Genomic DNA, 27325 nt, shown 5'->3' on the forward strand with positions numbered 1-27325 from the left:
TTTCAAATAATATATGTTATTCCCTTCGTCTTAATTATACAATTCGCGTAAAATTTTGAGAGTTAATCGAATTTGTAATATTTTAAATTTATTTTTTAGTACTATTTAAAAAGGAAAAAATTAAAATATTACTATATAAGAAGAGTAGTAATTATATAGTAATTTTTCAAATAATATATGTTATTCCCTTCGTCTTAATAATAGAATTCGCGTAAAATTTTGAGAGTTAATCGAATTTGTGATATTTTAAATTTATTTTTTAGTACTATTTAAAAAGGAAAAAATTAAAATATAATGAAAGAGGAGTGTATAAAAGTAGGTGGGCCATCTTTGTGATAGGTGGGCCATCTTCAAAAACCAAATATAAAAGTAGGTGGGCTATCTTGGTACCACGTGTCGAAAGAAGAGTGAATTTTATTCACTCTTCTTATATAGTAATATATATCAATCTCATTTAAAACAAATTTGAGGTTTTATGATTCATTGAGATCAATGCGTATAATTAAAGGAAGTAACATATTTTAAATAGTTAATTTATTTATGTAACATTTACTTGAAACTATGGTCTACTCAGATGATAAACACATCAACCTTCATTCCTAAGGTTGTGGATTCGAGTTATCGAGGAAACAAAAAGGTGGGAATTACTCCTAGAGAGGGGTTAAAAAAAAAGAAAATGTTTGAGCAATCTTTAATAGCTTAGTTGGTGAGGTTCGATTCTTCACTTGTGATCTCCTCCCCTAAGCGTGTTTAATAAAAATATTTTATCATATATTTAGATGCTCAATTCAAAAAATTATATTTAATTTAAAAGTGTTTAATAAAAATAATTATATTTATTTTATCATATATGAATTTTATTTTCCTTTCTTTAGAAAAATATGTACATAAAGATTCATCCACTACTTACTAGTATAAGACACCTTTTAAAATAGGTTAAAATATCATTAATTTCAAAGGGACAATGTTTCGTGCTGGACCTACTGACTAGCAACAATGACGGATCCAAAAGTCAGAAAACAATAAACAATGGAATTAATTTTATTTTATTTTTAAAAAAAAGAAGCTTATTTTTGACATAAATTGTTTCATTTTCAAGAAGAAGCCAAATCTACGACTTTACACTACAATTCGTTAAAAGAAATATTGATGGGTTACAAACTTACAATTATATTAAGTTAAAATAGTCAAATTATGATGATTACTTTGAGCAATGAATTTGTTTGAACACGCTTTTTTTAGGCACCTATCAATTTTGTCTTTGTTTGATAATTTCTTTTTCTATTTTATATACCAACGTTACCTTCTTACACTTAAATTATTTTCTTGATTATTGAATACTTGCATTAAAAGGTTGGGTTTTAATTAAGAGAGGATTTTTTTTTCTACGGAAAATTACATAAATACACAAATTATTTTACCATATTATCTAAAATTTCCTACCATTTAAAAAAGTTACAAAAATCCCTACCCTCCTATTCTTGGATACATCACTTTACGATGTATCAGGACGTCAAGTGATGTATCAGGACGACAAGTGATGTATCCGAAACTAAAATGCGATGTATCAGGACGTCAAGTGATGTATCCGAAACTAAGACGCGATGTATCGAGACACTAAACGATGTATTCAAAATCGGGACACGATGGATCGGAACGTTGTGGGATGTCTCCGGATTCCACCAAATTTAAGAGATTTTTGTAATTTGAAAAAAAGTAAGAATATAATATAATTAATTCTCTTAACCTTATGTGATTTGCGTAAAATTTTCAAAAAATAAATATGAGGCCAAACTTGTCTGTTTTAGGCTTAGATTTGTTATACAAATATAGAGAAAAATAAAAGCAGAGGTGAAGCTAGCGCGAAGGAAAGAGGTTCAATTTTGAACCTCTCTTTTATTTGTGTGCTTGTGAAAAATGTATCGATGTGACATGAAGGATAGTTTTAGTAAAGTGATTAAGGAGTTCAAAAAGTATTTTATGTCATAGATCTAAATCTTAAAGTATGATATTTTCTTAATTTCGTTATTAAATGTTTGGCTCCACCATTAAGTATGAGGAATGTGTTTCATGCCAAAATCATCATCGTGATTATGACATATATATATTATTATTATTTTTATTTTTCATGGGACCTGTGTTGTGTTTTGTGGGGTGGGTAAACTTCATCGACACAATTGTAGCATTTGGCCTATACCAAATTAGCAATATGTAGTATAGAAAAAACAATTGTGGGTTTTCACCTTTAATTTGTTACCTAATATGTGGATCTTTTTTGGTCCCAATCATTCAATTATTTGTGTTTTCTTTTCTAAGTTTACAATCAAAGTGACCAGAAGGGTTTGTTCCAATGGTAAGTAACTTTTATTTTCATTTTTAAGATAGTAGATTTGAGTTATCAAACAAGCAAATATATAGGAGTTTTTAGGTAGGAATTAAAAAAACTAGGTGTATCCTTTCAAGCAAATAAAGGATTATTCTCTCTTTCAATTTATACGATACATTTTTTTAATCAGTTTTCTAAAAAAAGATATATTTTTTTATTTGATAAATATTTAATAAAACTACATTTTACTTATGGTGGGTTCTATTTAAATAGCGAAAAATCCACAAAAGAATACTCTCTTATTTAAAATTTTAAATTTATTTTAAGAATAATTTTGAAACATAAAATGGAGCACCTAACAACGCATCTTCACCAATCAAGAACTATGAGACCACCCTTTTCATTATGGGGTGACAGAGGGATCGTACCATTCAAGCCGTTTTTTTCTTGACTCGAAATCGAAATGGGAGCAGGTTTGAAAAAAGATCTTAGAGTGTCTAGGGTTGGGCCAGGAGGGTCTCTTAACGCCTTTTTTTTCCTTCTCATCGGAGTTATTTCACAAAGACTTGCCAGGGTAAGGAAGAAGGGAGGAACATGCACAATTGGAGAGCTCAGTACAACAGAGAGTTGTATGTTGCGTTCGGGAAGGATGAATCACTCCCGAAAAGGAATCTATTGATTCTCTCCCAATTAGTTGGACCGTAGGTGCGATGATTTACTTCACGGGTGAGGTCTCTGGTTCAAGTCCAGGATGGCCTAGCTGCGCTAGGGAAAAGAATAAAAGAAGCATCTAACTACTTCATGCATGCTGAACTTGGCTCGGGGGGATATAACTCAGTTGGTAGAGCTCCACTCTTGCAATTGGGTCGTTGCGATTACAGGTTGGATGTCTAATTATCTAGGCGGTAATGATCGTATCTTATACCTAAATCGGTGGCTCACTTTTTCTAAGTAACGGGGAAGAGGACCGAAACGTGCCACTGAAAGACTCTACTGAGACAAAGATGGGCTGTCAAGAACGTAGAGGAGGTAGGATGGGAAGTTGGTCAGATCTAGTATGGATCGTACATGGACGGTAGTTGGAGTCGGTGGCTCTCCCAAGGTTCCCTCATCTGAGATGTCTGGGAAAGTGGATCAAGTTGTCCCTTGCAAATAGCTTAATGCACTATCTCCCTTCAACCCTTTGAGTGAAATGCGGCAAAAGAAAAAAAAGGAAAACCTATGGACCGACCCCATCATCTCCACCCCATAGGAACTACGAGATCACCTCAAGGACGCCTTCGTCATTCAGGGGTCACAGACCGACCATAGAACCCTGTTCAATAAGTGGAACACATTAGTTGTCCACTCTCAGGTTAGGCAGTCAGGGTCGGAGAAGGGCAATAAATCATTCTTAAAACCAACGTTCTTAAGACCAAAGAGTTAGGTAGAAGGGGGTGAAAGCCCTCCGTTTCTTGTTCTCCTGTAGTTGGATCCTCCGGAACCACAAGAATCCTTAGTTAGAATGGATTCCAATTCAGCGCCTTTTGAGTGCGATTTTGAGAAGAGTTGCTCTTTGGAGAGCACATTACGATGAAAGTTGTAAGCTATGTTCGGGGGGGAGGTATTGTTTATCGTTGGCCTCTATGGTAGAATCAGTCGGGGGACCTGAGAGGCTATGGTTTACCCTGCGGCGGATGTCAGCGGTTCGAGTCCGCTTATCTCCAACTCATGAACTTAGCCGATACAAAGCTTTATGATAGCACCCAATTTTTTTTATTCGGCAGTTTGATCTATGATTTATCATTCATGGACGTTGATAAGATCCATCCATTTAGCAACACCTTAAGATTGCATAGCCTTAAAAGTGAAGGGTGAGGTTCAAACGAGGAAAGGCTTACGGTGGATACCTAGGCACCAGAGACGAGGAATGGCATAGTAATTGATGAAATACTTTGGGGAGTTGAAAATAAGCATAGATCCAGAGATTCCTTAATAGGGAAACCTTTCGAACTACTGCTGAATCCATGGGCAGGCAAGAGACAACTTGGCGAACTGAAACATCTTAGTAGCCAGAGGAAAAGAAAGCAAAAGCGATTCCCGTAGTAGTGGCGAGCAAAATGGGAGCAACCTAAACCGTGAAAACGGAGTTGTAGGAGAGCAATACAAGCGTCGTGCTGCTAGGCGAAGCAACTTGAATGCTGCACCTTAGATGGCGAAGTTTAATAGCCAAAAACATCACTAGCTTATGCTCTGACCCGAGTAGCATGGGGCACGTGGAATCCCGTGTGAATCAGCAAAGACCACCTTGCAAGGCTAAATATTCATGGGTGGCCGATAGCGAAGTAGTACCGTGAGGGAAGGGTGAAAAGAACCCTCATTGGGGAGTGAAATAGAACATGAAACCATAAGCTCCTAAGCAGTGGGAGGAGCAAGGGTTCTGACCGCGTGCCTGTTGAAGAATGAGTCAGCGACTCATAGGCATTAGCTTGGTTAAGGAAACCCACCGGAGCCGTAGAGAAAACGAATATTCATAGGGCAATTGTCACTTTTTATGGACCCGAACTGGGTGATCTATCCATGACCATGGTGAAGCTTGGGTGAAACTAAGTAGAGGTCAAAACCGACTGATGTTGAAGAATTCGCGAATGAGTTGTGGTTAGGGGTGAAATGCCACTTCAACCCAGAGCTAGCTGGTTCTCCCCGAAATGTGTTGAGGCATATCAGTTGACTGGACATCTAGGGGTAAAGCACTATTTTGGTGCAAGCCGCGAGAGCGGTTTCAAATCGAGGAAAACTCTGACTACTAGATATGACCTCAAAATAACATGGGTCAAGGTCGACTAGTGAGACGATGGGGGATAAACTTCTTCGTCGAGAGGGAAACAACCCGGATCACCAGCTATGCCCCCTAAATGACCGCTCAGTGATAAATGAGGTAAGGGTGCAGAGACAACCAGGAGGTTTTCCAAGAAGCAACCACCCTTGAAAGAGTATGTAATAGCTCACTGATCGAGTGCTCTTACGTCGAAGATGAACGGGGCTAAACGGTTTGCCAAAGATGTGGGATGTAAAAATACATTGGTAGGAGAGCATTCCGCCTTACAGAGAAGCCTCCGCGTGAGCATTGGTGGACGAAGCGAAAGCGAGAATGTCGGCTTGAGTAACGTAAACATTGGTGAGAATCTATTGCCCTAAAAACCTAAGGGTTCCTCCGCAAGGTTCGTCTATGAAGGGTGAGTCTGGGTCTAAGATTAGGCCGAAAGGCGTAGTCTATGGACAACAAGTGAATATTCATGTACTACCCCTTGTTAGTCCCGAGGGATGAATGAGGCAAGGTTAGCCAAAGGATGATTATCGGTTCAAGAACATAAGGTGTCCCTGCTTTTCAGGGTAAGAAGGGGTAGAGAAAATGCCTCGAGCCAATGTTCGAATACCAGGCGCTACGACACTGAAGTAACCCATGCCATACTCCCAGGAAAAGCTCGAACGACATTAAGAAAGAGGGTGCCTATACCTAAAATTGACATAGGTGGGTAGGTAGAGAATACCTAGGGGCGCGAGACAACTCTCTCTAAGGAACTCAGCAAAATAGCCCTGTAACTTCAGGATAAGGGGTGCCTCCTCAGAAATAAGGTCGCAGTGACTAGGCCCGAGCGTCTGTTTACCAAAAACATAGGTCTCCGCAAAGTCATAAGACCATATATGGGGGCTGACGCCTACCCAATGCCGGAAGGTCAAAGAAGTTGGTGACCTGATGACAGAGGAGCCGGCGACCGAAGCCTTGGTGAACGACGATCATAACTATAACGGTCCTAAGGTAGATAAATTCCTTATCGGGTAAGTTCCGACATGCACGAAAGGCGTAACAATCTGGGCACTTTTTTGGAGAGAGGCTCAGTGAAATAAACATATCTGTGAAGATGCGAACTACCTGCACCTGGACAAAAAGACCCTATGAAGGCGAAGAAGGCCTCCTTTTGGGGGTACCCGAGCCATCAATAAGATACCACTCTAGAAGGGCTAGAATTCTAACCTTGTGGCAGGACCTACGGGCTAAGGGACAGTCTCAGGTATACAGTTTCTATGAGGCGTAGGCCTTCTAAAAGATAACAGAGGTGTGCAAAGGTTTCCTCGGGCAGGACGGAGGTTGGCCCTCGAGTGCAAAGGCAGAAAGGAGCTTAACTGCAAGACCCACTCATCGAGCAGGGACGAAAGTAGGCCTTAGTGATCCGACGGTGCCGAATAGAAGGGTTGTCACTTAACGAATAAAAGCTACTCTAGGGATAACAAGCTAATATTCCCCAAGATATCACATCGACGGGAAGGTTTGGCACCTCGATGACGGTTCTTCGCCACCTGGGCTATAGTATGTTCCAAGGGTTGGGTTGTTAGCCCATTAAAGCGGTACGTGAGCTGGGTTCAGAATGTCGTGAGACAGTTCAATCCATATCTGGTGTGGGCGTTAGAGCATTGATATGACATTTCCCTAGTATGAGAAGACCGAGAAGGACGCACCTCTGGTGTACTAGTTATCGTGCCCACGATAAACGCTGGGTAGCCAAGTGCGGAACGGATAACTGTTGAAAACATCTAAGTAGTAAGCCCACCCCAAGATGAGTGCTCTCCTATTCTGACTTCCCCAGAGCTTTTGGTAGCACAACCGAGACATCGACGGGTTCTCTGCCCATACGGGGATGGAACGACATAAGTTTTTTTTAGAATTCAAGAGAAGGTCACGACGAGATGAGTCGTTTATTATTACAATATGTGTCAAGTGGAAGTGCAGTGGTGTATGTAGTTGAGGCATCCTAACTGACCGGTAGACTTGAACCTTGTTCCTACATGACTTGATCAATTTTTATTTTTTTAAGTTTTATATTCAATGAAACTGCATTAAGTAAATTAGAAGGGGGAAATACAATTTTTTTTGGTAGCCAATAAATTTGTCCATTAAGCATGAATAATAGTCATTACAAAAGAAAATTAGTCTAGGCGACATAGCACTTATTTTGTCCCTTTAAATACTGAAATAACAAAATTCGAGGGAATTGAGTTACATCATCAAGCTACCAAAATTATCTAAATCACAGACATCCACTACTTGCTAATTGGTCCGCAACTCCATTAACTTCTCTGTATATATACTTGATCGATGCTCTTCTTACTCTAGACAATAGATACCAGGGTGTTCCTGGTTCGGTTTGGATCGGTTATTGGTGAAAACCAAAACCAAATCAATCTAGTCAGTTTTTTAAATTGCTAAAACCAAACCAAACGAAAAAAAATAACTGTCAGTTTGGTTATTGACGGTTTGGTTCAGTTTTTCTGGTTTTTTCGATTTGAAAGTAATAAATTTTTTAGGACATACGTATCTTGATAGACACAAATCCCTATTACATGAACAATCCACAAAAAAGTTATTGTTGGTTCAATTAAGCAATTAAGTAATACTAGAGTTATCATTACACGAACAAAGTGTCACGATCCATCTCGTCGTGATTGACACTCACACTAACCCTCTAGTGGGAGAACCATTACTACAACCCAACTAAGCAACTTAACGAAAAACTAAACATTTAAAGATACGGAAGCAGGTTTAAATGATGGATAGAAATGGAGTTCCCATAAACCCTAAACTCATCTCTCTAATCTTCATCTCCTTACTCAGTTGAAACACCCTCTTATCACCCATAACTTAGAGGCAGGAAAAACTCAACTATTTTTTGAAATAAAATAAACTTAATTTGAAATTGAAATTGGACATATTTTTTGAAAACAAACTTAATTTTTTTTTTGGGGGGGGGGGGGGGGGGGGGGTTATGGGGGCTGGCGGGGGTAAGGGGTAGGGTGAGGGTGGGGTAAAAAAGTAAAAAACTTGAAGCTGAAATTTTTTTAAAAAATAAGCTTTAAATTTATTTTTTCAACAAAACAAATTGTAATATGAGGTTGGAGGAGAGTTTTCCTTAATTTTTAAAGGGAAGTCATTTTCCTTAAATTTGAGGAAAATGAGTTGATTTGGAAAACATTTTACTCAACCAAACATAAGAAAATTTGAAAACATTTTCCGGAAAATGTTTTCCTTTATACCAAACACACCCTTAGTGTGCTACACCCACATATCTAAAAGCATACACATCCACAACTCACAAGATAGAGAGATAAAAAGAAATTAATCAAAAGATTCAAAATGAATTACCTTTTTCTTTTTACATAAAATGAAGGGAAAAATGATAAATATACCCCCGAACTATCGTAAATGGTATGCAGCTACCCTCCGTCATACTTTTGGGACATTGATGCCCTTGCCGTCCAAAAACTAGAGCATATATGCCTTTCACTCTAACGGAAGATTAAATAGGGACACATGGCACAATCTTATCCGTCGATCCGATATTTAATAAATGTCAGGTCGGTGGATAAGATTATGACACGTATGCCCGTTAGTAGAAAGGGTATATATGCTCTAGTTTTTGGACGGCAGGGGCACCAATGTCCCAAAAGTATGACGGAGGGTATCTGCATATTATTTACGATAGTTCAGGGATATATTTGTCATTTTCCCCTAAAATGAATGGATAGATGAAGACCTTACCTTACCAATACCTACTAGCGAAAGAGAAGGATCTAGCCAAAAGAACTTAGATTTGAGACGCACCAAAACTGCGTAAAAAGACTTAATGGCGACTGAGCACACAATAGAGGATACTAGATAAATATGGCTTTACTCTTTAGGGTTAATAATAGTAATATAATCATTAATACGATTAGAGCCGTTAATATAGGCTATGCCTATTTGGTCGACCTAGCCTAACCCGTGATTCAATAGGATTGGACTAAGGTTTTTGGAGCTCATTTAAGAAAAAAGCCTTTTAGCCTGACTTCCTGATTTGTGGGGCTTGAGAAATATGAGTAGGGTCAGCCCGTGGACCAAATAAAAATAAAATAGAGTATTAAAAATAACAAGAGTCCAAACTCAAATTATGTTTAAAGTTTTAAATATTAAAATTGAAATACAAATTATGTTTATATAATATGTAATTATGTAATACACAAATGATTCCCTAAAATTTCTAGGGAATCACTATGTAGGCCGTAGCCTATTTGCCGGCAGTCATCTTCTCTTAGTAGTTATCTTTTCTTATAAACTACCGATGAAAATGAAGATGTTAAGACAACATTGTCACGAGTTGATTTAGATGTGTTTGTTAAAGATGATGTTTTGGTGTTGGATATGCCATAAGTTTCATGAAAACTTTTTAAGGAGTTAATTTATCACTTTTTCAAGGATGGAATATTGTCATACTTTTTGTGTTTTATTGTGATCATTGGACAACAATTAGGTTAATATTTTTATTTAGCTATTTATATTTTTACTTGAAATCAAACTTAATAAATATTATAAAGATAATTTTATTTGTGAATTTGATTAACAAGTAGTAACACAAATACATAATGATTAAAATAATAATAATAACACTAACACCATGTAATATGTCTTGTCGATATTTATGATAATATTTTAAAATTATAATTTGATTTAAAATTTTATAAAAAAAAATGGGTTGGCCCGGCACAGCCTGTAGCCCATGTACTTGTGGGCTGTACTGACCATTTTCTGGTCCATAAGAAAAATGGGTCAGCCTATCTGAATCGTCAAATTTCAAAGCATGTATAGATTAGCCCTGGTGGGTGTGGACTAACTCATATTGACAGCACTAAATACGATAGCAAATTAAATGGGCTTTAGGATTAACAATAATATATTGGGAAAATTATGCAAAATGGCCATTCAACCATTTGCATTATAAAAAATTGGGAAAATTACGTGTTTAAGCAAACTTATACTACTTAATTACTCATCATAGCTATAGTTTGACATAATTACCACTCGCGACTAACATAAACCATTAATTACGTGGACTGACTTCGAGTTTGTATAATTAGCCACATTTGTATATGTATAATTCACCACATTTGTATAATTCGCAACTGATAATTCTTTGTTTGATTTGTATTTGAATATGACGATGATTTCCTTTGGTTTTTCAATTTTTTCATCATATACATTCAATCTTTTTGTGTATAACTTTTTAAAGTTTGTATAAACATGTAGTTTTTGGATTTTGTATAATATAATTTATATAATTAATTTGTATAATTGTTTAAAGTTCATATGTTTATGTTTGTATCAATTCTTTATTTCGAGTTTTATTATATTTGTATAATTCCAGACTTTATATTACTCAATTATACACAAACACACGAATTATACAAATGTACCTGCGAATTATACAAACGAGATGCGAATTATACAAATTATTGTCCTCTATCGCTCGCCTCTCTCCTCCCTCTCCCAATATCGCTCGCCTCTCTCCTCCCCCTCCCAATCTCTCTCGCCAGAATATACAAATACATATGTATAATATACAATTATCTAACCGATATACATATACAATTCACCTCTCTCCCACTCTATGCCCTCTCTTGCTCGCCTCTATCCTCCCTCTCCCAATATCGCTCGTCACTCTCCTCCCTATAACACGTAGCTACAAATTGTAATAACAAACTATAGCTATGGAGCATAATTAGGCTATTTTTTAGTGGCTATATGCGAAAGTTCCTAAAAAAAATTTAGCCAAATTTTTAAAATTACTGAAATTGGCCCAAAACTTTTTCTTCGTCCTTCCCATTTTGCCATTAATGGCTTCTAACCTTCTTCTTCTTTCTTTCCATTTCGCTATTAATGACTCCTCCTCTTCATCCTGCATAGTCTTCTTCTTATGATTTGTCGTCTTCTTTTTCTTCGTTTTTTTTTTCTTTAAAATTTGACGTACCGCAAATGTGAATCGTTTCGAGTGAATTATAAATCAAAAGACTTGAAACACCGAGAGGATTTCATATCTAAAATTTGGGATTGTTTAGAGGTGATTTCGAGTTGATCAAGATTAAATAATCAAATGTATACTTCATGAATATTTAAACTATATTTAGTTTTTTCAGTGTATAACTCATGTATATGTACACTACATTGTATAGTCAGTGTAAACTTAGTGTGACTTTTGGCAAGCTATAGTGTATAGTCAATGTATACTTTGTATGACTTTTGGTTATTTTTATATAAATAAAATATGACTATATTTGTTGTAAACTAATTAATTACTTTATTGTATATATTTGAAATTATCCCTAATATATTGTGGTAGAATATTAAAGGTTTTAAGGTTAATAATAATTGGGAAAATAACATAAATTTCACTATTTTAGGGCCTATTTACGTGTCTTTCCGTTAGTTTTTAAATTACCATTCGTGTCTATTTTTGGTCCCTAGATACATGTATTTGACGAGTCTATATACATGTATCTCAAATACATTGGATAGAACTTAAGTATAATTTGTTCTAAATACATTTTACCCAAGTGGATTTGCATGTATATGTGATACGCTGACTTTTTCACTCGCATATCTCTTATCTGCCTTGCCACTCTCCCTCCCTCACTCACCTTTCTCTCTATGTATATGATATTCTAAATACATGTATCTCGTGTAATTCACATGTATCTAGGATACACTGACTCTCTCGCTTGCCTGTCTCCCTGCCTCCCCCTCTCTCTCTCTCTCTCTCTCTCTCTCTCTCCTATCTCCCTATGTATCTTTATTATAAATTATATTTGGTAAAAAAAATACATGTATCTAGGTGTATCCAACTTGAAATATGGTATGAAGGTATTACTTAGTGAGACAATATGTTATTATTTCAAACTATATGTAGAATTAGTAAATATGGTAGGCATGTTTATGTAATTAAATGCTTTTTTTTTCATAATAATATAATATATACTTTATATATCTAGAAGTAAAAGTGTAGCATGGTAACTCTTAACGAATTAACGATTTTGCCTAGTAAGAAACTTGAGTAATCAACGTCGCATCGATAAGCCGTTAATTATAAAATTTTAATGAGCAACTTTCACATATAGCAAACATAAAAATCATATTTGTATGTTATAGATATAGTTTGCATAATTGCGCTCCATAGCAAATTTTATGTTTGATATGGAGCTTTTGATTTGTATAATTCACTAGATACATCCAATTTTATACAAATTATTCAGTTTTGTATAAATTCATTTATACATTGTAATTTGTATAATAAGATCTGTATTTGTATAATTATAAGTGTATAGGACGAAAATATATGTATTTGTATTTGTATATACACTTTTCTCTCGTTTTATACAAACACAAATGCACTTTATACATTTGTATACCGAATGGGTAATTTTATACCGAAATTGACTAATTGTATGCCGAACCAGATGGCAAGAAAATGGGATGTTTGCTGCGAATTACAAATAAAATAAACTATGACTATAATATTTAATTTGAATTAATAGTTTGCTATTTCATACAATTTTCCCAATTTTAATCTATTCACCATCCGTTTATCCAATAATCCAATATCATAATAAATCAATTTTACGATTAACTAATCGATTACAATTTGATTTCGAAGAACCCTATTAAGAGGTTAGCTCATTTGGTGAACTTCATGCGTTAAGGTGGAGGTGTCAAACTCATCAAACAATGGAACATTCCCATCCTCTTTTCTTCCTCCCCTCCCTTGATATAATAAAAGAAAAATTATATTTAAAAAAAGAAGTAACAAAGATGGAAAGAAAAAGGGAAAATTGTATGAAATAGCAAATTATTAATTCAAATTAAATGTTATAGTCATAGTTTTTTTATTTGTAATTCGCAGTAAACATTCCATGTTTTTTGTCATCCCATTTGTATATCAAAATATACAAATGCAGGACCCATTTGTATACCGAAATATACAAATGCAGGACCCATTTGTATACCGTAATATACAAATAGACCCAAATACATATTTTTTTTATGTATATGTATATCGAAATATATAGATTAATATTTGTTATGGAGCGCAATTATACAAACTATAGTTATAGCATACAAATATGAGTTTTATATTTGCTAAATCCAAAATTTACTCAAAAAAAAAAGATTATTTTTTTTTTGGTATTTGTATAGTCTATAGTCCCCTAATATTTCGCGGGTCCGATAGGTAAAACGAATTTTTCTCCTTCCATTTTCCTGGTAAAACAGGAAATGCCTACTGGGAACCAAGATTTGTCCATTTTCTTTCCCTAAACATTTACTTTATTTATCAATTCCCACAAATCTTCTAACTAAATAATGATCATGTATCATGTGATCATCACACTACATAAAGTGCACCTCTAATTACATTTATTCTCTGCAAATTTCTATGCTTCTTCAATCTCAATTAATTAAAAATACAATCTGGCATTGATTTTGTGAATTGATTTGCAATTTTAAGGAGAATGTCTGGTTTTGTTGGCGTTGTCGTTTCTGATCAATGGCTTCATAGCCAATTCACACAAGTCGAGCTCCGTGGCCTTCATGCCAATGTATGTCTAATGTTCTCTTCATAATGTATCGTTTCATATTATATTGTATTGTTTTGATGAACACTGACATTATTGAATTGATTGTATGGTTTTGTAATGTCACATACTAGCAATATGATCGAATAAACTTACAATTATAAAGAAAAAATAAGGTATGGGCCGGCCGGGTGGATTTGTTATAAAAAGAAGGTGGATAAAGAGTGAAATGGGATTTCTGTATCTATTGGAACTAGTCGAGGTATGCGCAAGCTGGTTGGGACACCACAGTTATTAAAAAAAGAGAGGGTGAAATAGGATTGTTGTATCTATTGGAATTAGTCGAGATATGCGCAAGCTGGTTGAGACACCACAGTTATAAAAAGTTATAAAATAAAAATAAAAAGAGAATGAAACAGGATTAGAAAGTGGTAACAATGCTATCACACCAAACTTGTGGTTACATAACAATGAATTTCTGTATTTGTTGTTGGTGAAAGGTATCAGGTATCGGGTGGAATTAGTCAAGGTGTGCGCAAGCTGGTCGGGACACTACAGTCAAAATAGAAAGGGTGCAATAGGATTAGAAAATGGTAACAATGCTATCAGACCAAACTGTGGTTACATCACAGTGGATTTAACGATACAATACAATAAATACTTTAAGTAACAAACAAAGCGAACATTGTATTTAAAGTAACACTACGATACGAGACAATATAATGTGTAACAACAACCATCCAAACTTGTTGTTAATTGAGTTTGTTAATTCTTTTTTTATTGTCCTGGAATTTCTTCTTGTTGTTAAGCTGAAATTTGGCTACAGTTTGTTTCTGCGTCGAATGAATCTGGAAAGGCCACACTGGGCAATCTACCATCTGTTATGTGCAAACTTAAGGCCTTGAAGGATATTCTCAGTGCAGATGACATTAGCCGCATATTAAGCGAGTCAGCTACTGATGCGACTGAAGAGATTGATTTTGAATCCTTTCTTCGGGTGAGTGCCACACATTTTCGTCGTGTTTTTGTTTATTTCTCTGTTATCTTAGTTTTATGAACCAGTATGTACGTTTGGGATTCAAAAGAAATGAACTACAACTCTGGCTTTTATACATAAATTCCAAATGTCATAAAGTTTGTGGTTGTCTAATTTACTCTTGACATGTTTGGTTTTCATCTTCATCATATTGTTATTGCTGTGATGAGTGAAATCAATGAGCTTATCAACCTGCCTTAAGCTGAAATTCTCTCATACCTTTACTTGGTTATCCTGATATTTTCTTATCTTTATTTCTTATGTGTGTCTCATAAGTTTTGTCTATCGGGAACAATCTCTCTACTTGCCAAGGTAGGGGTAAGGTTTGCGTAAACTCTACCATCCCCAGACTCCACTTGTGGTACTATACAGGGTATGTTGTTGTTGTTGACGTGTCATAAGTTCCCTGTGTCAACTAAAGTGTGGTTTGTTTTTGGCCGGCTAGTTATATCTAGATCTACAAGGACGAGCAACTGCTAAATTGGGTAATACAAAATTAAAAACGTCGTCCTCTTTCCTCAAGGCCAGAACAACAACAATTCGTCACAATATTAGTGAATCTGAAAAGGCATCATATGTTGCACACATCAATAGCTTTCTCAGAGAGGACAAGTTTTTGAAGGATTTTCTTCCTATAGATCCATCTGGCAATGCACTCTTTGAACTCGTGAAAGGTGGCGTTGTTCTGTGGTAAGTGTTACTCCCTCCGTCCCAATTTAAGTGTCTTAGTTTGACTTGACACAGAGTTTAAGAAATAAAGAGAAACTTTTGAATCTTTTCATCTTAAACTAAAACTATGTAGAATGTACCAAAATGCCGTTTAATCTTGTGTTTTTTTAAAATGTCATGTGGAAAGTTAGAAAGCAAAGACTTTCCAATAAAGGAAAGAGACATTCTTTTTTTAAACAGACTAAAAATGAAAGTAAGACAAACAAATTGAATTAGAGGGAGTAATTAGGATAAATATGATGATTATATCGGGGAGATTCTTGTTTCACTTAATCATTTGATCAGTTGCATGTTTATTGATTCATTAACTAAACCATGTAATGCAGTAAGCTTATCAATGTTGCCGTCCCTGGTACTATAGATGAGCGTGCAATCAATACGAAAAAGGTTCTTAATCCATGGGAGACAAATGAGAATCACACTCTTTGCCTCAATTCTGCAAAAGCAATCGGTTGCACAGTCGTCAATATTGGCACACAGGATTTAGTTGAAGCAAGAGTATGTAAAATCTCCTACATATGAATTACTTAATCATCAGTATTATAGCTGCTGAAGTTTCTTATGTTTTTTATTCTCTTAGCCTCATCTGGTTGTTGGGCTGATTTCTCAAATTATCAAGGTATTTTTCTACTACTATGCCTGTTCCATATGTTCTTCGTGCAGCTGGAAATGTTACTCGTATCATATCTGATGTTCTTGTGTTGAAAAAAAAAAACAGATACAACTATTAGCTGATCTCAATTTGAAGAAAACACCGCAACTTGTGGAACTGGTGGAGGACAGCAAGGTTTGCTAATAGTTGATTGGTTTCTCCTGTTTTTGGTTCTAACGTGGAGTAATGCTTGTAGAAGTTCTAATGCACCTTGATAGGTAAAATAATAGTAGTAAAATTTGCAGGATGTGGAGGAGCTCTTAGGTTTAGCTCCAGAAAAGGTTTTATTGAAATGGATGAACTTCCATCTAAAGAAGGCAGGCTATAAGAAGCAGGTCAATAATTTTTCGTCTGATTTAAAGGTGAGATAGTTTTACAAATTCAATATCAAACTACCTTTCTAGAAATTGGTAGCACTATATTTCGAAGGACATCTATTGTTTCCTAGAAATGAAGTTTACACTAGCACAGTTGGATGTATCTGTGAGTATTTTTCTAAAAATATAACCCTGAGTTCTGTTATCTGTTTAAATCATTCAATATGGATCGTTAGTCATTACAGTCTCTCTTTCTCATATTTGTCCCAACCGGCACTGCACAATCAATATGTTGCTTCATTGAGAAATATGGAACAAGATAATTTTATGCTTCATTTGCACATTGGCTAGTCCCCAATGTAAACCATCCATGTATAGCTGTTAAATCTGTGACGCGTTCCTATTAAGTTATTTAAGATTTAGAGTTGGCAATACAACACAAGCATTTTGCTAAAATTAGCAAAAGAGAGCATGTCACCATCAAATAATGTCATTATATTCTCTCTTCGTTAAATGGTTAGCTTTTCTGTCTTGTTATGGATTATCAACTTAAATTTGACATAACATACGAAACTCAGAATTTTCTTGTCTTCTTTCAGACTGAGGTCTAGAAAACTAGGCATACACAAAGCAGGAAAATCTAATTAGTCTGCACCTTAGTTCATCTGTGAAAGTAGGATTCTCAAACTCTATTTCTGATGTTTGTTCTCTGTTCGCTGCAGGATGGAGAGGCCTATGCTCATTTACTCAATGCTCTTGCACCTGAACATGGTACAACTAACACACTAGATACTAAAGATCCAACTGAAAGAGCAAATTTAATTATTGAGCAAGCAGAGAAACTCGATTGCAAAAGATATGTTACCCCACAGGATATTGTTGAGGGATCCCCAAACTTAAATCTTGCATTTGTTGCACAAATATTCCAACACAGGTCAGATTAACAAGTTCTTTTCCATAGACCAATTATCTACTTCCATTTTTTTGTTCATTAAGTTATAAACTGGTTTCATAGCAAATATTATAGACCAAAAAACCTCAAGCTGAATTAAGCCAACTCTCAAGCTTAGCTTAGTTTTGTTTAAGATCAGCATTCTTCAATAATCTTTGTCTTCGATTGAGAGATATCGTGACAAGAATGCTAATAACTAATGTATAAGCTGCTGCTTCTGTTCAGCAGTCGATGTTTCTACTTGTAACTGATTTGATATCATTTGGTAAAAGATTAACTAATTGATTGTATGAACCCTCGTCTACTATTCAAGTAATGATTTTGAATGAATAGTAAGATAAGCTATTAAAAGTTGATGCTTACGATATGTGGAGTTCACAATGATGTACTTTTCCGTCTATTAAAGAGTTTCTTTTTTCATGGTCTAGGAATGGATTGTCAGTGGACACCAAGAAAATATCTTTTGCTGAGATGATGGAGGATGATGCTCAAACATCTCGAGAAGAAAGATGCTTCCGGTTGTGGATTAACAGCCTTGGAACTGATACCTACATAAATAATCTATTTGACAGTGTCCGGACTGGGTGGGTACATTGCTTCTTTGTTCGACATTATTTAGACATTATAAATGTGAGTTGATGATAATCCTCTTAACATACAGGTGGGTGCTCCTAGAGGTACTCGATAAAATTGCACCAGGATCAGTCAACTGGAAGCAAGCAACAAAACCCCCAATTAAGATGCCTTTTAGAAAAGTTGAGAATTGCAACCAAGTCATACGGATTGGAAAAGAACTAAATTTTTCCCTTGTGAATGTAGCTGGAAATGATATTGTACAAGGAAACAAGAAGCTCATATTAGGTAGTGATACTCTCTTTTGAATCTCCATTTTGGCATTATTTTTCATTTTCATGCAAAAAATTATAAAGAGATTTACGTTGTTAATGTGCAAAGTCAATTCTTTATAGTGAATATGATGGATATCGCAAACATTTGGCGATGTGACTTTAGAAATGATTTAGGTGTTATTAATTGTTCTATTGTTAGAGAAGTAAAAGATTCGTTTTCTTTTCTCAGCCTTTTTGTGGCAGCTAATGAGGTTCACAATGCTGCAACTGTTGAAAAACTTGAGGTTCCATGCCCAAGGGAAGGAAATAACAGATGCTGACATCTTAAATTGGGCAAACAAAAAAGTGAAGAGTGCAGGCAGAAAATCTCAAATAGATAGCTTCAAGGTGATAAAAAAAAAGAAGCTTCAAGACCAATATATCAGTTTCTGTTTCACGGTATCTGAGTTTCGTTGTTTTGTTCTGTTAGGACAAAAGTCTATCAAATGGGATGTTCTTCTTAGAACTTCTTAGTGCAGTCGAGCCAAGGGTCGTGAATTGGAGCGTTGTAACCAAGGGGGAAACAGGTACACACTTATAACATGAGGATTCATTTATATGCAAATAGAGAAGATTCAGTGAGTTGAATAGTCATATACTCATATTTCCACTCAATTAATAGTTATTATCTCGGAAAGTCATTTTCTTTGTTGAAGAAACTTGGAATCAAGAAGAAAGACGACTTTCTGAGATAATAACAATTAATTGTTTGACCATCTGAGAAAAGATTTTCTTCTCTTTGTGACTGATTAAATAATCTGAACGATGACTTGTTTCTTTGGGTTTGATGAAATATACTGATGATTATGAATGCAACTGCAGACGAGGATAAGAAGCTTAATGCAACTTACACAATCAGTGTTGCACGGAAACTTGGATGCTCCATCTTCTTATTGCCAGAGGATATAATAGAGGTAACATATCAGATAACAAACTGCTTTTTTGTCCCCGCATTTTGTACACCATAGTAGATCGTTATATATTTAGACATGCCATATCGTGCAGACCAAAGTTATATTGCATGCTACAGCCCATATTCATTCAGAAAAGACTTCCAATGAACACCATGAAAACCAATTTAGCTGTACCATTAGTGTTCGGCTTCATGTAATAGCACCAAAATGTCTCTTTGCTTCATAGCTAGTAGCAATTTCCTTGATCATGACCATTGACCATAAAACTTCTTGATGTTTGCATCCTGGCAATTTCTTATTTATGAAATCTTAGCCTCGAGTCCTAAACTGACTTTGCCAAACAGGTAAACCAGAAGATGATCCTTACTCTCACAGCAAGCATCATGTATTGGAGCTTGCAACATAAAGCTGATACTCCAGAGACCATCCCTGAAGAAGACATTGCTGCTTCTGATGAATCTCCGGCTGCACCCAGTGATGGTGAGAACGCTTCTTCCTAAGTCACAGAAGAGGAGCAGCAACAAGACAGATAGAGATATTCATGAAAATAAGTATAGATAATATCGTTCGTATTGTCACTGATGGATTGGTGGGAATGCTTCTTCTGATTTGGTCCTCAACTCTTGTTTTCAAGAGGACAAATCTCATGTAGTTGATCAATATGTTAATTACCTATAAATTCATTAGTCGCGTTTCTTTATCACCACAATGTGGTTAGGGTGGTACAAGGCAAGAAAAAAGTAACTTGTATATTTTTAAAGAATGTTTAGGCTCTCTGGACTTACAGATTACCAGGGATTTCAAATAGACAGCTATCTTGTTTTCTTCATGAAACTGATATGAGATTTGAATGAAAACTTGCAGGATACTTTGCCTCATCATTTCTTGAAGCAGTATCCTACTAGTTATATTTACATTGTTCTTTTTGTAAATGATGGATACAATCAAAAGACCAAGCCAGTTAGTTAAAAGAATGCGAAGAAAAAGAAGACAAAATGTTCCAATTGCCAAAAGTGTAACAAGAACTTCACATATAAGATCATTTTTATTTTCCTCTTGGGGATTAACTTTGCTACATGAACAAAACAGTACATTTATAAGATTCAAAAAATAAAAGAAATAACAGAACTCATATAAGTTCTTGTTCACTACTTGCATTACATTCAAGCCCATTAGTTCTTTCTTGTTCTGCAATTTGCATGAGCATCTCAAGGCGCTTGTCAAAAAGTAATGCACTCTCATCTCTCTCATCGAGTTCGGCAGCTTCAGCTTCGAGCCATTTCTCTCGCAGATCGTCCAAAACGTTTCCTTCAGCTGTGCTGCTCATCTCAGCTCCTGGAGCACTTGGGGCAGTTGTACGAAGTGCGGAATCGCCAGATGGTGGTGGTAGGGTCAAAAGCATTGCCCTAAACTCTTGGGTATCCGCAAATGTCTCAAAGTTACATGACATTGCGTCTAGACAATACTCCCGAATCTTTACAACACCATACCTAAAAGTACAAACCAAAGAACTTAGCTTTATTAAGCAAAAATACAATGGAAATAACCCAGACACGGTCGTTGATTTGTGGAGCATTCTCTTTTAGCTTTCGTATAGTTCATTTAGTAAAAGCATCTACATTGACGGGAGAAGCAACACCTTAACTACTTCCTCTTTGTATGACAGACATTAATACTAAGCCTTGTCCAAGATGCCACATCAAATGACACTGGATGAATTTCCTTTTATTAACCAAGTCCATGCTAGGCATGAATCAAATTGATCATATGACATGTCACCATCAGATGAAAGCTTCCTAAATGTGTTTGGTGCATTTCCTGCTGAATCAACATCATCTCATATCTCCATATTAGCAAAGAACTTTCAAAAGAACACTGGAAATATGCATCTAGAGTTTGATACATTAAGCAGGAACAAACATGCTAGTGCTCAGAACACAAGCCTTCTAACACCTAGATCGCTAGCTCATGCATGTACTCTTGAGTCATACATTGTAATAAAGAAGCTAATGATGTCGTGAGTTTTTAAGTTTTCATTTTTTTCTTGATAAGGAAGTTAGAGAATCGGAATCAAAATTGTTTCTGATTCATGAGTATCTTTTTTTGGGCATAATACATAAATAGACACTTAAAGTTGGCTTCAACGGGCAACTAAACAGTCCAACTTTGAAAATGCACATCTAGACACCTCAACTCGTCCACACTGTGTCTCATGGACACCTGACGCTGACGTGGCACATAAATTTTGGAGGTGTCTACATAATTATTTTGTAAGTAGGAGTGTTCAACTAACCATCGGAGAGAGATAAGTTGAGGTGTCCAGACGTGCATCCTCAAAGTTGGACTGTTTAGTAGTCAGTCAAGGCAAAGTTAAGGTGTCTATCTATGTATTATGCCCTTTTTTGCCATAAACCAACTCTTACAAGTTTGGGAGCAGTTACAATAATGTTGTTCATAGGTCTTAATGCATATTACTCTTTAACTCTTGCTCTTCTAGATAGATAGTAAGAGATGATCAATGACAGGACTATTCACACAAAATCAAACTTACACACAGGAATTTTAGCTTTAAGTTTAAACATCCAAACAAACTGATTAGAAGATGGTGATAATCCATAACCAAAGAGATCAAAAAATTTCCTAGAGCAGATGTTGGTATACACTTGCAAAGGAATGTGAATACAATTTAGGCATATTGGTATATAAAGAAGAAATATGACTAAAGAAGACAGATAACACATACATGTCTGACAATACCAGCCAATGGCACAACTCAGCAGGAGAAACCATTTCCAAATGTGGCAGCAGTGCATCTGCTACAACACGTTTAAGGGGAAACAACAGGTACCTTGAAGCAGCATCAAACATTTCTTCAGCCTGGTAAAAGAGATTACATGCATCATAAACTAAACTATCTGAGCAATCAATGCAGAGGAGAAAGAGACAGCTAATTATGGCAACTATTCTATAACTAGAAATTCAAACAACATACTTGATCAGGGTCAATGTCCTTCAACCCATCAGTATACCTGTTTAACAAAATATGATCTTGTTAGCAAGAGGTTGGAAGATGAAACAACTGAAATAAGCACAGCTGAAAGCCAAGTCACAAGTCATTTGAGTCACACCAAGCGAGTTTGTTAAGGAGGGCTAACTGAGTCATGCTGGTTATCAATTAAAGCTACAATCACATAAATGTTGTTGATGATGCAACAGACACATACTGAAATACAGCAGAGTAACTCCATATTATTAAATTATTTATTTTATATGGGGAAGGGGGGAGGTAAAAAGCAGCTTTTCAATGAAAAACAAAAAAGAAATGAGAAACAGATGACTTACATATACTCTATCATTTTCTTAAAAGCTCCAACAGTCAAATCATGTTCCTCAATGCATGGAAGTGCATTATCAGGTAAACAATCTCTCCCTTCCAGAAAATCCTTCATGCGTGACAACCTCGCTTTAAAATATTCAGACCTTGATGCTAAGATCACTTGATGGCAACGAAAGATTTTCTTATCAACTCTAACACAAACATCTGCAAGATCATCTTCAAACTCACTAATCTGCATTGAACTGACAAGACATATAAGACCATCTACATCATGATTCAAGTTCTGTTCGCTGTTGGAATTCACAAGAGCAATTTGAAGAATTTTATGCAAAGCATTTGGAAGACGGTCTTCTTCTGGGAGAGAGATTCCCTGCAAGATGAACCGTTTTTGGGAGTTATCTACATCCCTTAGTGCTTTGTACTCAGCATATTTTTGATGAATCAACTCTTTCTCAAGGACTTTTTGTAGTGACAGGCATTTGCAAACTTTGCAAATTCTGACAAGATCTTCCATGTCATCTACTGCTATATCAAGCCTGTCGGAATAAAAGAAGTGGATGAGGCTATAAAGAGCATGATAAGACAGCTTTTCCTTAGAGAATCGTACTTCCTTTCTATCCTTCCACTCAGTCTGAAATTTATTTTCGAAGAAAGGCGACCGTGCAGTTAAGATTACTCTGTGAGCTTCAATAGGCCTACCCTGCACGTAGAATACAACATCCGGAGGAAAGTCGCTGGTGCTGGATCCTCCGTTTTCTGAATTACCTATTAATTATCCCAGACCACCATGTCATTTTTGAGTGCATGAAGACAATCTGGACAAAGAATCAGAGTGTGATATATGCATACAGCTAAAGAATCAAAGTACTAGTTCAACCACAGTCTCCAAATCTAAAGGAATCCGAGAAACAGAATATCCAGTGAATCCAAAAAAAAAAACTACTAACTCATGTAAGAAAACAGTAAGCAATAATGATGGAATCGGATTAAAACACCATTAAAAAAAGTCATAACTTCACTATCGCTGGAAGTTTTATTAAGTACAGTCTATCCAGCAATATAATCACACGACACAAAAGGCTTCAGCAGGCCTATAGTGAGAGCGGAAGTCATTCACAAAAGGCTGACTGATCAGGTTCTGTGTTTAAAGATTTCAACACCGGAATGGAACAGTAATAAAGTAGAAAACTAAAGCACAGATCCCATCAACAAATGAGGAGATTTAAGTTTGTTACACTATTCACGGTGCAATAGCTAGTCAAGGAGTCATACTAAAAGACTCTGTATTTACTTTTGTATTTAAGTTACTTTTGGAAGTCTAGGTACTTCTCATGTACTAAGATTCCTGAGTAGAAAGGATCCCGAATTTGATGCCAAATTCCTGTAAATTGTGGTTTCTCAGCATTGTAAGTAGACTTCCTTTTTTAAAGTACTCCCTCCAACCTCCATTCCAATTTTATGTGATAGTATTTGACTGGGCACGGGGTAAGAAAGAATTTTTTTTGAAACTTGTGGTATAAAACAGGCCATAGACATTTGTGTGGATTTAAATCCTCTCATTCCAGGTAAAACTGAAAGTTTAAGTTAAACTATTTCTAAATGATAAAGTATGACGTTCTTTTCAGGAAAAATACTAAAAGGGTAATTATGAAACATAAATTAGGACAGAGGGAGTAATAAGTAGCTTTCTACACTGAGAATTTCTTATAAGTGGGTGAAGGAAAAAAATTGGGACAGCTCATTCTCCATCATTTTACTGCTCAAGACTAGCTGAGTACGCTCACATTACAAGGGTAAATTGCAGCTTGGTCGGTATCAAATGAGAATTAAATAAGCAATACCAACAATATGGATTCTTGTAGCATCACATTATTTGGCAAAAAACAAGCATGACAGAAGCTATGAAGGTCAAGGAGCTATGTAGAGTGAACACGACATGTCATGCTATTTTGATGGGTTCGCAGAATGAACTGCCTTTAGATTATAGGGTTCAAAAAGACTGTATACCTTCTAAACATATTTGCTTTGTGTGCTATTTGTAGATGATTATTTTGACGTCCCGCTTTTTAATCATCACCTCTCTCTTTCAGCTGCAACTTTTTTCCCTTTTTTCTATAATCCCAACTCATTGATGAACTTATGCGCCAAAGTCTGCTTCTATCATGTATTAAACGGGATATTTTTCTAAAAGAAAGAAGAAGCTGGTGCAAAGACAACTCAAGCAATTTAGAGAATTTTAAATGCCAGGATATTTTATATTCACATTGAGAACTCCAATGCTTTTAATACTACCACGCACTCCTTAAGAAGAAAGATTCAATTTCTTAATAAGTCTAACAAAAGAGTCTTGATCCTAGGACCAGGCAGGTAATTTCCATATTAGAATGGCTTTTAGTTGGAGAATAGGATTGTTTACAAATTAAGGGCTCGTTTGGTGCAAGTAATAGGGATAATTATCCCATGATTAATTTTAGAATGAGTTTATCGCATGTTTGGTTGGCGTACAATTGCGGAATAACTTATCCCAAGATTAGTTATCCCGAGATTGTAGTGTTATTTTTATCCCACATTGAAGGTGGGATAACTAATCCCGGGATAGCATGTATCCCAACCAAATGAGTCCTAAGTCCTACACAGGGTGCTAAAGTTCTTCACCTAGATGCCATGGTTAGTTCACATAAAATCCCTATAATCCACACTCCAATCTCAAAGTTAGACCATTTTCCCTTCCTCCAGTAGCTATAATATCTCTATCCATTCCTCTACTTCTCGTAGACAAAAAAAAACTAAAATACATTATCCCAAATTATTCAGTATTGAGGCATATCAGTTATAATCAAAGACAAATTTTTCCAAGCTCAATATGCACACACATACCCGAAATAGGCACTTGACCATCAGATTGTTCGAAAAATTTCTTATTAGCCCAACAAGCCAAGAACGTATCTCTTAAAGCACCTTGCAAAGGTCCAAGCGGAGGAGGCCGAGCTTCAAAGGCCTTCAACAGTTTCCTCACCTTAAGATTAAGGGCAGCATAATGGCAACGGTCACCATCAAAAGTATGCTCAGAACATATAGCACCACTCTCCAGTAACATTCGGGCAGCATCAAGATGACCGGCAAGACAAGCATAATAAAGGGCAACTGAATCCCATTGGTCCCTCGCATTTACGTTAACACCAGACTCCAAAAGGTATTTGAGACGGTCGACATCTCCTGCCCTTGAAGCTTCGAAAACGTCACCGTATGGGACTTTCTTTAAGGGTAAACATGACTTGAAATCGTCGGCATCTAAGAAAATGTCATCCAGGTCAGACATAGGTATTGAACTGAAGTGTGCAAAGAGAAGTTTGTTTGGTTTGTGTGATGGAGTTTTTGGGTGAATTGGGTATTTGAATTTAGCGGAATCTTGAAGAAATTCGTTAGCTCCAAAGATTGAGGAGTGGAGAAAAATGGAAGCTAGAGAAATGAACAAGTTTCAGTTGCAGAACTAAAGGATTGACAAGAAAAACAGTGACAATGGAGAGGCATTATCACCCTTTGTCTTTCTTGGGCCGACTTCTTTTTCCTAATCATGGGCTTAGGTTTTACGGGCTGCGTTCACTTTTACTCGTTTATTATTTGAAAGGAAAACTTATTGAATGAATATCTTTTAATAAATAATTATTGATTTTAGTGATATCTTTTATTTATTATCATTTGTAGTAATATATAACAATACTATGATAAATATGTATTAAAAGTGAATTAAGTATGCAATATATATGTGTTATAACTGCTTTAAAATATATTATGTTTGTTTGGTAAAAAATTGACACATTGTATAATTGTATTAAAATGTGTAATAAATGTATTATTCATCAATAAAATTTGTATTATATGTGTTTTATAAATTGTTCTCTGTAATAATTAAAAGTGTTCAAGTGAAGAAAAAAAATGATATTGCTATAAATGATAAATATTTTCTTAATATCGTATATTTATGTAAGCTTACTAATTTTTCATTTAAATGACGGTTATATTTTCTCTATTTAACTCTCACAATTAATCATCTATTTTTATATTATTTCTCGAGACCTAAGACTTGACATAAATGACAAAAGGAGTATTAAGAGAGTTTCATAAATCATTTCTCAATATTTAGTTTTTATTTTGTGTGAAATTCTAATTGGACAAGAAAAAGCGAACATGGGAGTATAAAGGGAAAGTTCCATAAATTGCAGTATTAGCATCCATTGTTGTAGGGAAAAAAAAAAGAAGGCGAGATATTATCATATTTCAAAATATAGTAGTATTTTGATTTCAAAATATAGCAAAATATATGAATTCACGTAGAATTTTGGGCTAAAATCATTCCTTGATTATAATCCAAATTTAGAATACATTCTTATAGTATAGTTATGAACAAAAAAAACATTGGGCAATAAACATATTTCTACCTTTCTAAATATGCACAAAGAACTTTAATAACAATGACATAGAATTAGGATAAGATTATGTAATTTTAGCATGTTTGACCAAGTTTCTAAAATTGGCTAGTTTTAGAAAGTGCTCTTTGTCAAAAATACTTTTCTAAAAAAACTTTTGGATAGTAATAATTTATGTTTGGTTAATAAATTTAAAAAACAATAACGACAGTTTGTGCTAGGCCAAGGTTCTAAAATTGCTTTAGAGGAAAAACTACTTTCTTTTAGCTTTTAAAAAACAACTTTTGCATTTCCTTAAAAGAACTTTTTTTTTCTAAAAACGCTACCAAACACCTT

At 35.4% G+C, this 27325-nt stretch overlaps 3 protein-coding genes across 3 annotated transcripts in view; 2 read left to right on the forward strand and 1 right to left on the reverse strand.

Moving 5' to 3' along the window:
- LOC125839802 (protein disulfide isomerase-like 2-3) overlaps positions 1–27325 on the forward strand; it is a 367278-nt gene that overhangs the window by 116969 nt on the left and 222984 nt on the right. The window lies entirely within an intron of this gene.
- Positions 13524–20106, forward strand: LOC125839783 (fimbrin-5-like). The gene is made up of 14 exons (XM_049518782.1): positions 13524–13762; positions 14565–14735; positions 15220–15464; positions 15830–16001; positions 16084–16122; positions 16222–16290; positions 16401–16517; positions 17195–17406; positions 17853–18008; positions 18086–18285; positions 18502–18659; positions 18742–18838; positions 19134–19225; positions 19570–20106. The coding sequence occupies exons 1-14, from the start codon at positions 13676–13678 to the stop codon at positions 19723–19725; spliced, it is 1971 nt and encodes a 656-aa protein (XP_049374739.1). The 5' UTR covers positions 13524–13675; the 3' UTR covers positions 19726–20106.
- LOC125839787 (BTB/POZ domain-containing protein At2g04740) lies at positions 20252–26076 on the reverse strand. The gene is made up of 5 exons (XM_049518785.1): positions 25440–26076; positions 22568–23327; positions 22218–22254; positions 21969–22102; positions 20252–20715 (listed from the first exon to the last, which is right to left on the reverse strand). The coding sequence occupies exons 1-5, from the start codon at positions 25879–25881 to the stop codon at positions 20355–20357; spliced, it is 1734 nt and encodes a 577-aa protein (XP_049374742.1). The 5' UTR covers positions 25882–26076; the 3' UTR covers positions 20252–20354.

Source organism: Solanum verrucosum, unplaced genomic scaffold, assembly GCF_900185275.1.
Source record: "Solanum verrucosum unplaced genomic scaffold, falcon-dt-bn FXZP01000175.1, whole genome shotgun sequence".
Taxonomy (NCBI): Eukaryota; Viridiplantae; Streptophyta; class Magnoliopsida; order Solanales; family Solanaceae; genus Solanum; species Solanum verrucosum.

What these genes read in the sequence shown, in the direction of transcription:
- LOC125839787 (XM_049518785.1), bottom strand. Translation starts at nt 25,881, where the DNA reads ATGTCTGACCTGGATGACATTTTCTTAGATGCCGACGATTTCAAGTCA. An exon ending in TGGTCAAGTGCCTATTTCGG is followed by an intron (nt 23,328 to 25,439) that starts GTATGTGTGTGC and finishes GATAATTAATAG; the next exon opens with GTAATTCAGAAAACGGAGGA. An exon ending in TGGCTGGTATTGTCAGACAT is followed by an intron (nt 20,716 to 21,968) that starts GTATGTGTTATC and finishes TTGTACTTTTAG; the next exon opens with GTATGGTGTTGTAAAGATTC.
- LOC125839783 (XM_049518782.1), top strand. Translation starts at nt 13,676, where the DNA reads ATGTCTGGTTTTGTTGGCGTTGTCGTTTCTGATCAATGGCTTCATAGC. An exon ending in TCCGTGGCCTTCATGCCAAT is followed by an intron (nt 13,763 to 14,564) that starts GTATGTCTAATG and finishes ATTTGGCTACAG; the next exon opens with TTTGTTTCTGCGTCGAATGA. An exon ending in AGGATTTAGTTGAAGCAAGA is followed by an intron (nt 16,002 to 16,083) that starts GTATGTAAAATC and finishes TTATTCTCTTAG; the next exon opens with CCTCATCTGGTTGTTGGGCT.